At 34.9% G+C, this 17,499-nt stretch overlaps 2 protein-coding genes across 2 annotated transcripts; both read left to right on the top strand.

The window, feature by feature from the left end:
• Positions 1-14,606: 14,606 nt before the first annotated feature.
• On the top strand, positions 14,607-15,206 carry LOC149205782 (disease resistance response protein 206-like). The gene has a single exon (XM_089393559.1). The coding sequence runs from the start codon at positions 14,607-14,609 to the stop codon at positions 15,204-15,206; it is 600 nt and encodes a 199-aa protein (XP_089249685.1).
• Positions 15,207-15,509: 303 nt separating this feature from the next.
• Positions 15,510-16,403, top strand: LOC149205781 (L-ascorbate oxidase homolog). The gene is made up of 2 exons (XM_089397506.1): positions 15,510-15,772; positions 16,154-16,403. Exons 1-2 carry the CDS (start codon positions 15,510-15,512, stop codon positions 16,401-16,403), a joined length of 513 nt encoding a protein of 170 aa, XP_089253632.1.
• The last annotated feature ends 1,096 nt before the right edge of the window (positions 16,404-17,499 follow it).

Below are 17,499 nucleotides of genomic sequence, written 5' to 3'. Positions count from 1 at the left end.
AATTCAGAGTATCTTACAGCGCACTCAGGCTCACCAAACCTCTTTGGTAGTGAACCAACAACATGTTTGACCTACAAAATCAAGAGCATATAAATCTATTAATGTCTAAAATGGAGCCCCAAAAAAACCTTATTCATTCTAAGGGAGGTTATTCTTTAATGCAATTCATACCTTATACAAGTAGAAAGATTGCACAATAAATAAGCAATGAAGTAAAAGGCTGAAGCCTAACTAACAAGTGCATTATGATGTTATGGCAGGAGGAGGTTGCATGGAAAATTCACTCAACTAAAATCTCGGAACAAAGAAAGACATGAGATGATATGGATCTATAATCTCTAAATAAAATTCCAACTAAACTGGATATGTTCACCACTTCCCATATAAGTTTAGCTTCCATCTTCATGCAACATCAATTTTAGTAACAACGGGCATGACCTCTAGTAAGTGTGCTTCAGTTTATGTAGGTTGGTTTGTGGTCTAGTAGAAGCTTGATGTGAGTCTACTCCAACTAACCGAGGTTTGATTCTCAGTGTATGCATGGTTGGGCATCCCCAAAGTGACACATGCTAAGAATTTTGCACCCATTGAGGCCAAAATTTGTATATAGTTCATTCAAAAAAATAAAAGAGGAGGGGTTGCTTCAATATGTATTTAAGTTGGGAGGGAGGGAGTGCCTCGGAAAGTAGTTGTTGTAGAGAAAACAAAAAGAAACAATACCAAAGCATGATATAAACATGGTAAAAAATCTTAAGCCAATCACCTAGCCATGTGGATGGTCTTTCTTTTTAGACCATGTATATTGTGGTTCATATGCATCCATAGTAATTTCAATATCTCTTGAACCATCCATTGAATGTTGGTTAATATTTGATGACCCTAGAATGATGTACTCATCATCTACAAGCATACCTTTTGAATGGACATAAATCATGAAACGACGATTTTTATAGCCCGAGCCTGTCACATAAAGAATGTCAATAAAATTTGAAGGACTTGACATCCAAAAGGACAATATGATATCAATTTCAGTAACAGTAAAGATTCATCAATTTTGAACTGAAATTTTTTTAAGTCAGTTGGACACTTGAAAGTGACTAAACTAAATGTTATTTTGTAAAGTACAGGAGAAATCCATTTTCTTCTAAAGGTATCTAACACAAAATATGATATAAGGAAAATTAGTAATTGAGGACAAAATAGATCATTTTATGTAGAGCAGTTGAGGAAAAAAAAGTCTGGATAAATTACATGATGTTTATTTTCTATAACTGCACTTGCAGAAGGTGCTTCATTATCATCCCTTACTTCACAATTCCCAAGACAAAATAAGTTCAAATAATCCTGAGGATGATATGTCTTTTCCAAACCCGCTTCTTCCAATGCCTTGAAAACAGTTTGATATGTCATCTGCATAGTCTATCCCTGCAATGCCAAATAAAATCTTAAGATACAAAATTACTGAGTTCTTAAAGCATAAATATTTTATCATTGTAATATGTAGGTCCAATATAAATGTATATTTATTGAAAAACCCAACAAATTAGTTCAACCAAATATCTCCAATGTTGTTGGGCATTTGGCTAGTTCTGTGCCAATAGGTGACCAGTTCAAATACTCCTGGGTAAGTGTGCTAGTCTACACTGATGAGTTTACTAGGGATGCCATCCATGAATGTGAAGAAGTATTTTTTTTTTTAGATTTTCCCATGAGGTTTAAAAATTCAGGGACTGATTACATATCATATTAAATGGAAGACGAAAAATAATGGATGAAAACACAAACTAACTTGAGTACCTCACTTCCATCAACATTCTCCTCTGATTTTAAGGTTGCCAACCTATCTTTTGGATGGTGGAACTTGCATTTTGAACCAAATTTGCAGATGCCAATTTTCATATAGTACTGAGTTCAATAATATGAAAATCAACAACACAACAAAAAGCTAAATTAAACAACATCAAAAGAAATCAAACATTACAAACAAAAGCTAAATTACAACAATATCATAAGGATGTGTGCTATGACAAAATAAAATAAAAATTATCTGTTTAAGTTATAGGACACTCAAGCTCGCCTGGCCTCTTTAGTGGGGACTCACTGCTTGTGGAAATAGATGGCACCTGGAGCCACACAAAATATGTAAAATTATTGGTCCCATCAAAATTAATCATGTATTATAAAATGGAATAGCCTTGTTGCCGACCTTACAAGATTGGATATACTGAATCAAAAGTTACAACAACCTGACAATTTACTCGGGCATTCTTTAGATTGAAATTTACAATAAACATGTATATACCCAACAAGAAGTTCATCTGATAACACTGCAAGTAGTAGTTCAATATGGGGCTAGAAAAAACAATCAGAGCTACAAATCTGTAGGTGGGAAATAATAGAGACAACAAGACAACAATAACTATAAGGCTATTATTCTTGCTACAATATGAATGTCAAGGGTGAAAAACCAATTGCGTAAGGATGGTAAGAGCCATACCATATGAGAGAATTACAATTAAGCCCATGATTGGGAATTTTATTTGTTAAAGGAATAAATGTTTCATAGAAACAAATTACTCCCTAATACAACTGAAATGTGCTATCTAAAGCATAAGTTTAGACACACTATTTAGGTGAAGATAATCCTAATACGTTGATATAAAAATTTAATAACATATTAACACTTGCATGTGGTAATCAATTTCCACAACACAGCCCACACAATCCACTAATAACATATCACATTAATAAGTTTGCTAGACTCGAAGAAAGATGTCTATTTACTTCACAAACACAAATGTGTAATCAAGTGTGCTTATCTTTATTATCTACATTTTGATGCTAATCATATTGGCACACACACAAAAATAGTAACAAGTACTATAATAAAATTTCAAACATATAATTGTTGCGATATCCAAGGATCTGTCAATTTAATCTAGTCCAAGTGAAACGAATTACTCCCTAATACAACTGGGATGTGTTATCTAAGCATAAGATGAGACATGTTATTTAGGGGAAATAATCTTTATTCCTTGATATAAAAAATTAATAACATAATAACACGTGCATGCAGTAAAAATTGCCACACATCCCACAATCCACTTATAACATATCACATTAATAAGTTCGCCACACTAGAAGAAATATGTCTATTTATTTCACAAAAACATAGACACGTAATAAAGTGTTCTTATTCTTATTATATCCATTTTAGGGCTAATTGGATTGGCACACAAAAACAATAACAATACTACAAACAAGAAAAATACTACAAACTATAATCTGCCCATATACAATGGACTCTTGCTAAATTGATTTATGTGCTTCTAATTTGGATTTTTCATGCAAACAGTAAGATAGAAAGTGATTCTTGTAGGCTTAAAATTACGAATTCATCCACCTGTATCACAGTCTCAACGTACTATATATAAAGTACTGATGGATAAATGCTGGAATGAGAATTTCACATGGGATGCTACTATTTCACCCATATTACATAGTCTCAATGTATACAAGCCATCTGTTGCTATATATGAATTGTTGATGGATGAATGTTGTTCTTTTTTTAATGCTATATATGGAACTACCACTAAGGGTTGTGTGTAATTATTGTAGCAGTTGCATAATAGTTCACTATGATTTGGATGCACATCTTCCTAGGTTTTCCCTGTATAGTGACTATTGTTCAATGGGTGATGCTATGATTAAATGCAGAGCATAAGTGAATGCCTTTTTGTCTTGATTAATTTCTCTAGTGTCACTTTCCTGACGAGAGTTGATATGCATGGAATGTCTTATAGTATGCCATAATTGTATGAATGTTCTATATATTAATGGGCTACTTAATAATTAGTCTATTGCCTTAGCCTCCTTGGAAATACGAAACGTATACATTGTAGTTGAATGCCAAATTTTGTCCACATGGAGGGTGCTTCTTTCTTATTAAAGTAGTGTAGAAATTCACTTATGTATTTCATGTGCCTCCATGAGATGATTTAGCATTTCAGTGCACAGAATCATGCATACATGTATAGTTTATTTTTCACTATGAATAATACCAACCTGTTTTAGTAAGATGTCACAAAATCATGGAGTTCATAAGAACGCTAGAGGTATGAGTATCCATTAGGATGACATATTGGTCTACTTTTCTTGGGCGGAGGTAGGTATTTGGCTTTCAGGCACATCACTACAGAACCATTAAATCTCGTGAAGCTCACATCTAGTTTCTCTATTTCTAGTTTGTAAGGGCAAGACCCAAGTTAAATTTATTAATGATGATAATAGAGCTTCAGAAATTGTATCGTAAATGTATTAAGGTTGTTGGAAATTGTTCTTAAGAGATCAGCTAAATTTTCCTCAAGTATTAATTTTTAGGACACACATCCTAGTGCGTCACATGTTCAACAGACATGGGGCCCCTAAGGGACCTGTCCTGTTACTTAGGATCTTATACATGGTAACATGCTCCTATAAGGTCTCATTACACATTGCTCTATATAATGTGCTGACAAGGATTCTTTCCAGATTGACTATCGTATATGAGCCCTTGACACTAAAGCTTATTAAATTATATCATAATACAAAACTGAAAAATATGACTTTGAAAAGAAAGAAAATAGTTGATCTAAGGCTCATAGCAGTAAGATTCAACCATATTATCTTGTGCAGTAATGAAATTCCACCACAGTATGAAATTCATATTATTATATTTTTTGTACAACCCAGGTACAATATGGTCAATCTAATTACTGAAATTATAAGCACCAAAAAATAAACCTCACAAATATTTAAAAAAAATGCTTGATGTATAAACTAAATTGTAGAATTTTCAAGAAGTTTTTTTTTAATTTCTAGTTGGATTAAGAATCCTATAATACTAAACAACATGGTAATAAATGGGCTTGAAGTAATGCCACTACAAGCGTTTTTCCAATAACGTTATATCTTGTAAACATCTACCTTTTTCCAGGATATCAATAGGATATTAACAAAAATATTGTTGAACTCAGATTCGAGGATAACTCCATTGGGGTCTTGAAACATTGACATGGGAAGAACCGATAAACAATTATAAAAGTCAGCAAAAGCTCAGAGAATCTTGAAAAATGAACAGAACTTGATTTGTTTTTAATTCATTTCCTAATCCAAAAAAGTATCTCTATCATCGATTAAACACCATGTTTCCCCTCTATTGGCACATTGAGCTAACTCTCACTAGCAAAATCAAAAGCTGAGAAAAAATTATCCTAAAAAAAAACATTTTACAAAAAGGTTTGAGCCCTATCAAAATAGTTTCTAGAAAATATCACTAATGACTTGGCCAAATCACAACCTTCTCAATAAATAGTGAGTCAGCCAGGCCTTTTAGAACAATTTTTTGGCAGTAATTTCTTGTTTCGCATTACAAAACAGCTTAATAAATAAGAACAAAAATCACGAAGGAATAATTCACAAGAAAAAATAACCAACCATAGCTAAAAAGGACATATGGTATACTTATCCGAGAAAGTTATAAAATTCAATGGCTATAAAATTGTACAAACAGAAATTGAGAGCTATAACCAACACCAACCTTGAATCACCCACATACCCACATCCCAATGCCCAACTGTAATGGCCCATGGGTCAAATTTCAACTTACTCAAACAAATTTTCAAAGACAACTTGCTCCAAATGGTACCAATCATGTTTTACTTTCAAGGAAACTGACCCAGAAATTGCCTACAATGGTCACTTTGACCTGCAAAGCCTAGTTGACTTATTGGTGCTTAATCAGAACCAAAAAATCTTATAATTAGCCCTAAAACTCAATTGGCTTACCCTAAAACACGATTGGCTTCTTACTGGTTGATCACAAATACATTTTATAATCACTCATCACCCATTATTGAAAATATAACTTGGGAGAATGACTCCATTAGTAGTCAAAAACCTAACTAACCTTAATAGTGAACACTGGATGCCAGCTACATAAAGCCATGGCCCATAACTGTCCAAGTTGAAAATTCAATAGATCATCAAGTTTGTGAATTATTTTTAACCTTGATAAATAGTTAGCTATAGATTAGAAGGAATGTCCGAATGGATTTTCAATCAAATTTGAAATAGCAAATAGTAAGGAAATATAAGGTAGGAAATTAACTATGACTTTACATTATATATCAATAGTGGAAAAAGGAACCTATATATTTTCCTGTTTATAGACATAATGCTAGCATATTTGTGTAAAGTTAACCAATTAGAAAACAGTTGCCTCAAAAACTTCAATTACCTTGCACTGGAATAAACGATACTGCAGTTATTTTTCTAGTATAAATTTGTGCTTAGTATTGTCATTTGCATTAATTAAGTACTAATGCACATTAATAAGAAGATAATCTATATGGTATTCCCTTCAAATCAGTTACTTATCAAGTAAAAGTGTCAAGAACTTGTATTCCTTGAAGAAAACTTTTGGCCTTGACTATGATGCTTTGATTTCCAAAATACACTATTGGTGAGGCTAAGCATGTGATCTAACCTTAGTTTCATTAAATTCGCCTTAAATTAGATATATACATTTTAAATTGACCACTTTATTCTTGCAGTCTGCAACCAACCAATGTTTTCTTAAGGGAGTGCAAGTATCCTCTAATTTGGCATCTATGAGTATGAAGTATCATCTAGTTTGGTATCTATCAAATATGCAGAGAATAAACCACAAGAAACTAACATAGGGGTAAGAGAGCTAATAAGTAAAATTGTTGATGCAGAAAATATATGATAATACATATTTTCATTTTAGATTGTCAATTGGAGGACAAGTGTTTGTTAGACAGTTTAAAATCAAAGTAGTGGTGGTAGAAAAGTTTAAAACTACCATCCAAAGAAAATCCATAATACAAGTCCAACTTTGAAATGATAGATTTTGTCAGCCAATTCAAGACAACAAGATAACAAAATGAAGAGTGCATTATCCATCTATAATAGTGCAAATCATCCGATATATCAACATGTCTCTATTGCATGTGTTTTAATGTTTTCATTCTTTAATAACACTCTTATATTGACATGAATGCCGAAAATCGAGATCTTAAAGAGGTTGTCATTGATTCAACTAGTTGGTAGGTTTGACACTAGCAGTAGCCCACAAAATATGACACATAGATTCCATGTCATGCATATCATTACATAACCATGGCAATATAATTGGCATTAGTAGAACAGAGAAAATGACTATTTCTTTTTGAGGACATGAATAACTAGAGAAAATGGCTATCGACCCTTACAGACTTCAATAACGAGAGCAGGAAATGCCAATTTCTATTGAATGGATTCTAAGCTTCATTCAGTACAGAACACAATTTTGGTTTTATCACAAATCATGGACCCCAAGATACATTCCTTGCTCTATCTTATGAATTGAATGGATTTAAAATCATATCAAAAAATTTATTGAAACAATCTCTTTTTCTTGCTCAATGAATAGATGCATCAAAGCCTCACTTAATGATTAAATGGATCACATCTTCAATGCAGAGGTTCTCTACTTATACTGTCTCATTGTAAAATGAGTAAGTTGTAGAGTTTCTCTTGAAGGAAGTGAAATGAAGTCTACATTTTCATTGTGAGTCTTATAGATCACTAGTAGGACACTGAATATTGATCTCAATGAACAAATGCATTGTAGCCTTGCCTAATGATTAAATGGATCACATCCTTAATGAAAAATTTCTATATTTATAGTGTCGAATTGTTAATGAGAATAAATTGGAGAATTTCTAAAAGAAATTGTAATGAAGTCTACATTTGTGTTGTGAGTCTTATACATCACTAGGAAGACGCTAACCATTCAATATTCACACTCATAACAATAGTTGAGTCATTGTGCCTACCTCCTGGCAGGGATGCTATATAGTAACAACCTTGTCACGATTCTAAGGGAGGAATAAATATGCACACTAAGAAATGTGGAACCCTAAGGTTTAAGGGAATGCATAGAATTTCAAATCATATATTTGAATATAAAATACCTGCCCCATATGGCTATAAAAAACTCGTAAAAGTTGAAATCCCACTAAAAAGGAACATGACTCTTCATTAAATGATGACTCAAAAGGAGATTGGGCACCATTTGAATATATGCATTGTGGATCTTATGCATCTCTAGGAAGACATTGAAATCGCCATGCTCATAACAAGAGCCAAGTTATTAGACCTGTCTATTTATGAGTGTTTCATAGTAACAACCCTATCACAATTCGAAGAGAACAATAAACGTGCAAACTGAGAAATATATAACCCTAAAGTATTGAGATGCACAATTTTAAATCATACATTTGAATATAAAATTCCTGCCATATATTTCCATAACAAACTCATATAATTGGAAATCAAACTAAAGAGGAACATAGATCTTGGTTATGGGGTTACTCAAAAGGAAATTGGGTACCATTTGAACATAAAATGTTTTCCTTGTGTGGCTATAAAAAGCTCATAAAATTTAAAATCCAACAACTAAGCAACACATGCCTTCTTTATGGGATGACCCCAACGAAATTCACAACCATTTGAACATAAAATGCTTGCCCTAATGGCTATAAAACATCCATAGAAGTTAAAATCTGACAAAAAAGGAAAATGTATCTTCTTTATGGGAAGAGCCAAAAGAAAATTGGGTATTATTTAAATATATAACTCTTCTAGTGTATGGCTATAAAAAAACTCATTAAAATTGAAATCTGTCTAAATACTATTAAATACTAATTAACAAGATATAACTAGTGAGACCCAATTAAATCCTAATTAACAAGATATTAAATCCTAATTAACAAGATTAAATCCTACCCACTTCCCCCAATTCAGAGAGGGTGTTGAACATACCCAGGTAGCAGAAGTAGACTAGGGATACCAGAAGCACTTGAGGTGCAGTTACGTTGCAGAGTGCTCAAGGGTGGCTTGAAGCAGAGCTTCCTCTTGCCTCACACCTCTCAGATGCTGCATTAGAGTGCTCAAGGGTGGCTCGATGTGGAGCATTTTCATTGTAGAGTGCTCTTGTCGCAGTGCCTCTCGACTACTGCATCACAGTGCTTAGGGGTGGCTCAATGTGGAGAATTTTCATTGCAAAGTGCTCAGGAGTGGCTTGATGCAGAGCTTCCTCTTTCCGCAATGTATCTTCACTGTTGCATCAAAGTGATCAGGGGAAGCTCAATGTGGAGCATTTTCTAATGCAAGATAGAGAATAGGAACCTGACACTTCTCAGGACCCTAGACCACATAGAATGGAAGAATCGAACTTGCACGGTCTGCCAAAGACAAGCCAAGGGGGGACATGAAAAAATGATAAAATTTTAAGAAAAAGGGCTTTGAAAAGCGCTAAAGACAAAGAAAGGGAGTGAAAAAGAAATAGAGTTTGACAAAATTACCTCGTCATCTGTTTTGGCAGAAGCATCTTGATCGTCATTGGTAGAAGAATCTTGATTGTCATCTACGTTGGATGCATTCACCAGATGATTGTGTTCATCGTCATCTGCCACTCACCAAGTTACAGCTTCTAGCTCTTCTTGGTCATCCTCTTCTTTGTTTGGTCTCGATTCTTCATTTTGTGGCTATTCTTCCTCAGAGGAAGCCAGGTCATCTGATGAACTCCTACCATGCTTGCCCATTGCTCTGCTCGACTCAGCTGTGGAGGATAGATCCCAGTATTTGTATGGAAATCCAGAGCGCAAATTGGAAATACTTGAACCGGCAAGGGTTTTAAAATTTGATGAACAAATAAAACTATGCTTTGGTAGCTTTTTCTGTCATTCAAGTGAGACAGGGAGGAGTAGATTTGAGTAAAAGGGGGAAATGTTGTCACCACCATTTTTATTGATTTCTTTTAATTTTTATAGCCTTCTCGAGGCAGAGGAAAATTTAACAGTGTCTGTGTATCAAAATCAATGGTAGTTTAGAATGAATTTGTCTTATGAAAAAGGTGAATCTTGTAGAAAATTTGAGAGAATTAAGTGAGGGGAGAAACTCTATTGTAGGCAAAGTAAGAATCTAAGTTTCAAGTTGAGAACTTGAATAGAGGGTTTTGTATGTGAGGAAATCCTGGAGAAGACGAGAGAGGAACTCATCAAATGATAGTGATGATGCATCTGAGAAGAGATTGAGTGCATATGAAATGAGTGTGTGGAGGAATTGAGTGAGTTTAATCTAAAAGAGAATACCTGGAGCTTTTGGAAATCTTGAGTCAGATTTATTACAAGTGAGCATGATTGTGATTTACTTGTAAATTCATGATGGTGGATGAAGAATCAATGGATTTAGCTATGTCTCCTCAAGGTGCCTTTTGTTTTCTAAATGAGTGGAATATTGAAACAAATTTGTGGGAGCTACAATAGGTACAAGTATTAGCAGTCATGTAGCATCAAGGCTTGGTGCTTTTCTTATCCCAAAAAAGTTCAACTAAGGTGGCCTCATCAAGAAGCAATTTTACAACCTCAACATATTGTATATTGTGGCCTGATAGAACCATCTATGTTGCAATCATAATCTCACTTTCCTTCCTCTTGGTGGTGGGATAGCCATGTGAGCCCTAAAAATTCAAAATGGCTTCAAGAAAACTTGATAGATATGGATATCAAGATCCAAGCCATGTTGAAGCTAATTGAAGAGGATGCAGATTCATTTTCCAAACATGCAAAGATGTTCTACAAAAAGCGACTAGAGGTTGTACATTTGGTCGAAGAGTTTTATAGAGCATATCAAGCTTTAGCAGAACGACGTGACCACATATCTAGGGAACTATGCCAAATTCATTATACCATGGAAGAGGCATTTCTAAACCAAATTCAATAGCATAATAGATTGAGTCATATTGTGACTAACAAAAGAAATTGCAAAGCCAAATGCGTAATAGGGTTGCACTATCTTTCGAAGAGGCAGAGGATGGAGGGGAAGTTACAAAATTGCAGGGTTCAAAGCAGGTGAATGAAATAATTACAGAATATAGAACCACTGAGAAAAAGGCATCACAGTTGCAAGAGGAGTTGAATTGTGTGCAAGAAGAAAGCCAAAAGATGAAAGAAGAGTCATCATCTCAAGTTGAACAAATCAGTGAGTTGAAGGAGAAAGTATGCTCCTTGAAGAAGAAGAATGAAGAACTTGATCAAGAAGGACATGTATTGAGACTGAAATTACAAGTTGAACTAGAGGAGCTTCAAAAACTTGAAACATAAATTCAAAATTTAGAAGCAGAATTGCAGAAGTTGGAGGGGATCCTTGGAAAAGGAATCTAGTATGAAGATGTGAGCCCCAAATATAAACCTAAACATGATAAAACAATAAGTATGCAAGATGGGAAAGTTAGGACGGGGACTGGGCACTTGGGAAAAGGAGAAAAAGAAACTAAGAAATCTCTTTCAAAGTCACATGCAGAACAAGAGGCAATAATTCTTTAGTATCAAGATGTCCCCAATCTTTATCAGACTTCTGAAAATAGGGAATAAATCTAGGAATAACAAGAAACCAAGCTAGGAAGTATAAAGAAGCCAAGAAACTACAGGGAATAACAAGCATTCTCCATTTAATCACATCAAGCATTCAAAAGGCATATCAAAGCTCTCTCTCTACTTTGACATTGACAAACACCTAGTGGCATCCAATACATTCACGACTTGTTCATATAGTAGCAACAAGTTCTTCTATAATGCAGGTGATTATTTAAGAGTGTCATTGCTACTGGCTATCAAAAATTGAGATGCACAAGATTGCATAAATCCTTCTTACTGCTATCTAATGACTATAAAGAATGTTTCCTAATTCATGGAGTTTTGACAACATGGACAATTTAGAGAATTTTCTAGTTATCTTGATGGAAGAACAATCGTTACTCTGCACCTTCACCTTTCTCACAAGGCTAGACCTGTGATAAGGACTCATCATATAACTTCACTCGAAAATGCTCTGCCTCAACAAATCCCACCGGATGACTAAAAACACACCTGCCTTTTTTAGGCAGTTATCCAAGTCTTCTGATTGGATTCTTTTCAACAAATTATCTCCAGTAATTTCAGAAATACTATTTGATGCATTTAAATTATTCCTGCCATAAAATATGTTGTAAACATTATATTTTTGCAAGGTTTGCTACTTAAACAATTATGTACTTGTGGCAGTTATCACATCAATTTGCCATAGACTTCAACCAACTCAAGTGATTAACAAGGATACTAAAATGTTATGTTTAATACAATATCTCACCAAACAAAACCAAAAATATTTACATATTGTAAAAGAGAAGATAAAAACAACATAAGTGCAATTTGAGTAGGGCTTACTCTAGGCAGAAAAAATATATTTCCAAAATCAGCCTGTGATAGGCAATGATCAATCATTATAGGAATCCATGTTCTCTATTCTTTTTAATATGTCTCTAATATAAAACCATAAACACTCTCTTTCTTTAATTCCATCTTCATTATTTTTCAATAATGTTCCACCAAGTTTCTGTGAAAGCGGTATGCAGGAAAGGGGAAAAATGTCTGGGGGACATGTAAAGACAACCCCCAAATTTTAGGAAAACCAAGGGTAACGTCATTGGGGTTCCAAACATAGGGACCCTTGTAAAAAATGCTAAAAATAAAAATTCAATTATATGAGAAACAATGACAAGTCAAAAACATGAATAATAAAAGCATGAAATAGATATTTACATTTGTTTTAGGGTTTTGAATTTTTTGTAATTTTTAAAATGTACTTCTTCTAAGGTCATTGGACAAAAATTATGGGGCAACAACTAGGAGTCCCACGTTTTTGGAGGGGGGTGCCAGGAAACCCCTAGAAAAGGGAAATGTCCCCTTCAATGTTTCCGAATACCCTTGTCATGGGACCGTGGAAAGCATGGGGGATGTGCCCACTGCCACCCACCATGTCCCCCCCATGTAACATTTCTTTTCAAAGTGAATGCGCAGTTAGAGAGATACTTGTGAATCATCACAAAAAAAACTATGCAATATATGCAACGTTGTTTGTTCTTTCAAGGAAAAAAGAACAAAGTGAAGCTAGATCAAAGTGAATGTGTGGTTAGAGAGACATACTTGTGAATCATTACAAAAAAACTATGCAACATGTGCAATGTTGTTTGTTATTTCAAGGAATAAGTACACACTCGAAGAGATTATCACATTCTCTTCATCACCAAGATTTTCAAAGGACTCTATTAATGGCTTAACATATTGAGCAAGGGTTTGAATTTTCTTCATTTCGGTAGATTCTATGCCAGAACCAGTAAGATAAATTGCATTAGCTTTGAAGCTAATTTCTTCCAGTAAGGATATAGTTTTGTACCAACATCAAGCATCGAATCCACCTCCATGTACAACCTAAACTAAACAACCTCTCAAAACAACTATCTGTAATGAATTTATAAACACATATTGTAGAAAACAAATAACAAAACTCAACAGCTGCTTATCAAAACTTGTCACTAATGGTCATTAATTCTGCACATGAAAATCTGCTACAGAAAAACCATTAAACTATTGAACGTCAAATCTCTATTGTTGACCCATACCCTCACATTTATTTTATAGAAATGAAAAGGGAAGACTAGGGTCTACAAAATTAGGTGCACCACCTCTATGCACAAGATTTCCAAATAGGCACATAAAACAATGGTGCCTTCTCTAGCTAGTAAAACCATGAAAAATAGCAAGAAAATCTCCTCATGTTAGGCACTTCTCTGCATACAAAGTCTGATCACAAAAAATATCAGTGCAAACAACAAGAATAAAATCCTAAGTGATAGAAAAATGAATAAGGGAGGTTGACACCTGCTCTTGTACTGTGCTGAGATTCATAAGAGAGTGAAGGGATCAAATGGAACCACCTTACAAGCCCTAATTTATGTTATCAACAAGGGCAAAAAAGAGCACTAGGGTAGCAGAGTAAAACTCTAACAAGTGCACCCTATAGCTGATCCATAAGTGCCCTAGAGAGAGTCCATAAGTATGTTGGAGAGAAGAAAATGCAACCCATAAATAAGAGATCAAACACTCGATATGGTGCCATAAGGTGTAATCACTTGTATTAAAGAGATAAAGAAGATCACATGATGTTAAGAATGAGTCATGAATGTTTATTTATACACAATTACTTTATTCTGGTCACTACGGATCAGCCACCTCAGGACTATTACATTGTTGCATCTACCCATTTCAAAATTCCTATTATGATACTTCCCGACCTACCGCAAGTTCAGGAAAATATCAAAATCAATTCAATTTCCTCTGTGAAGATATCCTTACCCAACTATGCAAAATTATTAGATGACTTTCAAGTTTCAACACTTTTAATCCCTTTCGTAAAGCTTACGTAGGCTACTATCTTAGTGTTAATGGAATATGTATGTATTCTTTTATTTGTGACTTAGGGAAAAAAAATATTTTTATACTCTTTTATTTGAGACTAGCAGCACTCCTAGAATCGTCTATAAATAGATCAGAAAGAGAGATGGAACTCACATAGTTTGAGTCACATACTTCCTTTCTCTTTTAGAAGTTGCATCTATGCCTATGATCTGAGCATAAATTTCACCAGTGCCCTATCTATAGAATCCGAGCATGGCAAGTTGCATGAAAAGTGCTAAACTCTTGAACTTGTGGTTTCTATCAATTCTGTTGTGGGCTCCAGTTTTTCTGGAAAAGGTGTATGCAGCCAATAATAGAAGGGGGAATAAGAACACTAGGCTTCAATTGAAGCCTTGCATGAATCTGGTTTTGTATTATCATGACATCCTTTACAATGGCTCCAACGAGCACAACGCAACATCTGCCATTGTGGCTGCTCCTCAGGGGGGAAACCTTACCGCTCTCTTTAGTAGCCATGATCACAGATTCAGAGATATGGTAGTCTTCGACGATCCTCTAACACTCGACAACAATCTACACTCCCCTCCTGTGGGCAGAGCTCAGGGATTATACTTCTATGACATGAAGAACACTTATAGTGCTTGGTTTGCATTCACGATTGTGATCAACTGTACTGATTATAAGGGCATGATCACATTGGTTGGGGCTGATCCAACCACTGTTGAATACAGGGATTTATCTGTGGTGGGAGGCACCAGTGATTTTTTCATGGCAAGAGGGATCACCACCCTTTTCACCGATACATTCGAGGGAGAGGCTTATTTCCGACTCCGTTTGAACATCACACTTTATGAGTGCTACTGATATATCGCTTAGATGATGATATAATGTTTGAGTATTGCTATGTTATTTTTTTTCATTTTTCTAGGTAGTCGTATTGCATATATGGTTTCCTCTTTTGTTAATTTGCTAGCCATCACTGTATTTTGTTAATCTGTTGGTAGCTTGTTCTAGGCTAACTTCCCTACTGCTAGTGTGTGCACTGCTTTTTGGCTGTGAATAAAATAGAAAATTCAACCCATAAATAAGAGAGAAAACACTTGATATGGTGCCATAAGGTGTAATCACTTGTATTAGAGAGATAAAGAAGATCACATGATGTTAAGAATGAATCATGAATGTTTATTTATACACAATTACTCTGTTCTGGTCACTACAGATCAGCCACCTCAGGACTATTACATTGTTGCATCTGCCCATTTCAAAAGTCTTGTTATTTTTAATACTGGCATTTTTCGCTACAACAATTCCCAGAAGCAGGTTTTTGGACCAATTCCAGGGGGTCCAACAACCGAGATTGATTGGCCTGTGAACCAAGCCAAAACCATCAAGTTTGGTTCTTGCCATGCTTACTTTGGTTTTAGCATAATGTATGTGTGAGATAATCGTATATATTTTATAGATAGATAGATAGATGAATGTATATCTGTATGATTGCTATTGTTTTATGATTACCAGAAAATATAGATAAAAGATCATCATGGAAATTGGGCATAGATATTAAAAATAAATTTTGAAGAATGCTTAATGGTTTTTCAGTTTGAGTAGTTTGGATTGTGGCTTACCATCTCATCTACCCAAGTTCAAGTTTCTCAAAGCATGTTCTAGCTGATATTGTTTAGGTTAGGTTCAAGAAGGAGGCATCCCCAAATAATCTCAACTAAAAAAAGGTTGAATTTTAAAATATCTAGGAGTTTGTACCTATCCTATATAATCAAGTTCTCAAAATTTGAATGGCTATTGTTGTACAGATGGGACTTGGTAGCCAATGCAGCTCATCCCAATCCACAAGGGTCTTTCCACTACGAGAAAATCAAAATTACTGGAACAATAATCCTCTCAAACTCAGCCCCCATCATCAATGGAAAACAACGTTATGAAGTGAATGATGTTTTCTACTTGTGTTCCAAAACACCATTGCAACTTGCAGATTACTACAACATAAGCAAAGTGTTTGTCATTGGTGGCATTCTAGTGGAAGTCGCTACCATTAAAGTGTGATTCAAAAGTATTGAGGAGCTGCGTAAAAGACTACAGAGTAGTCAAGGTCTGAGAATGAGAACAAGTAGGAAAATTTGAGGATTTTCCCACTAGAAATAGGGCTACAATTTTACAAACCCTAGTAATGCAATCAGTCTATAAATCTATATATCTCTATGACTATAGCTAGAGCTACAGACTAAATAAAAAAGTCTCTAAGGCTTATAGTCCATGGAGATCTAATGCAATGACTACAACTAGTACCTTATAAAACCACACGTCCTTAAAAACCACTCGACAATATTGATTTCTCAATGGCCTTAGGTTCTCGGTCGGGGCAGGCACAAAGAAGTTGGAATTTCCAAAACTCTATCTCTAATTCGACGGAACCACTGAACTTCTACACTCTTTATCCTAGAGCTTGGTCGAACCACTACCCTCAAAATATATCTTGAACCTATATACTCTAACTCAACCTCAATCTATATTGATATAGAGTCTTGGTTGGGAATATTCTTACCTAGGGGGCTAGAAGCCACAGTTTTGTTGCAAGTTTTGTTGCTTGACTTGCATAATATCATATATAATGCCAATTACCTGACTACGCAGGGGTCTTGTACAAGTTGATCCACTTATTGCTACTTCAACACCACCAAGGCCTTAATACCTAAATCCTGCAAATTGGGTATGGAAGTGGCAACAACCTCCAACAAAGTACATTTATTCACAAACCCTACAAATCCTAGATTTAAAATTCATTCGTGTGGTTGTTTAGGTTCCCTAACTAGTTTTTTAAGGGATTTGGAGGCCAATTGGACATCTTGGTCCTATAATTTATCCATACATTTAGAAATATTTAAGTGCTTGACTATGTGTTTGAAGAGGAAAAATGAGAGAAAGGAGGAGTGCACGGGACCTGAGATTTTGGTATTTTTGCATGAGAACTTCGTTCCAAACTCTGCACACCATGGATGTTGAGAGAAAATCCTGCAGTCTCGCTAACAGTGTCAAGATGAGGAGGGACAATAGTTACTACGGCTTCTGTGGCTTTTGGCAATCTCCATGCTACTCTCCATTTTTCCCTTTGGTTATGGGCTCCCCTTTGTTGAATCAATTG

Source organism: Pinus tabuliformis, chromosome 1_2 (assembly GCF_031772625.1).
Source record: "Pinus tabuliformis cultivar Carrire ecotype Pingquan chromosome 1_2, CPIR1, whole genome shotgun sequence".
In the NCBI taxonomy this organism is placed as follows: domain Eukaryota; kingdom Viridiplantae; phylum Streptophyta; class Pinopsida; order Pinales; family Pinaceae; genus Pinus; species Pinus tabuliformis.
This window is presented reverse-complemented; position numbering and strand designations above follow the sequence as displayed.

What these genes read in the sequence shown, in the direction of transcription:
- LOC149205782 (XM_089393559.1), top strand. Translation starts at nt 14,607, where the DNA reads ATGAAAAGTGCTAAACTCTTGAACTTGTGGTTTCTATCAATTCTGTTG.
- LOC149205781 (XM_089397506.1), top strand. Translation starts at nt 15,510, where the DNA reads ATGAATCATGAATGTTTATTTATACACAATTACTCTGTTCTGGTCACT. An exon ending in TACTTTGGTTTTAGCATAAT is followed by an intron (nt 15,773 to 16,153) that starts GTATGTGTGAGA and finishes ATTGTTGTACAG; the next exon opens with ATGGGACTTGGTAGCCAATG.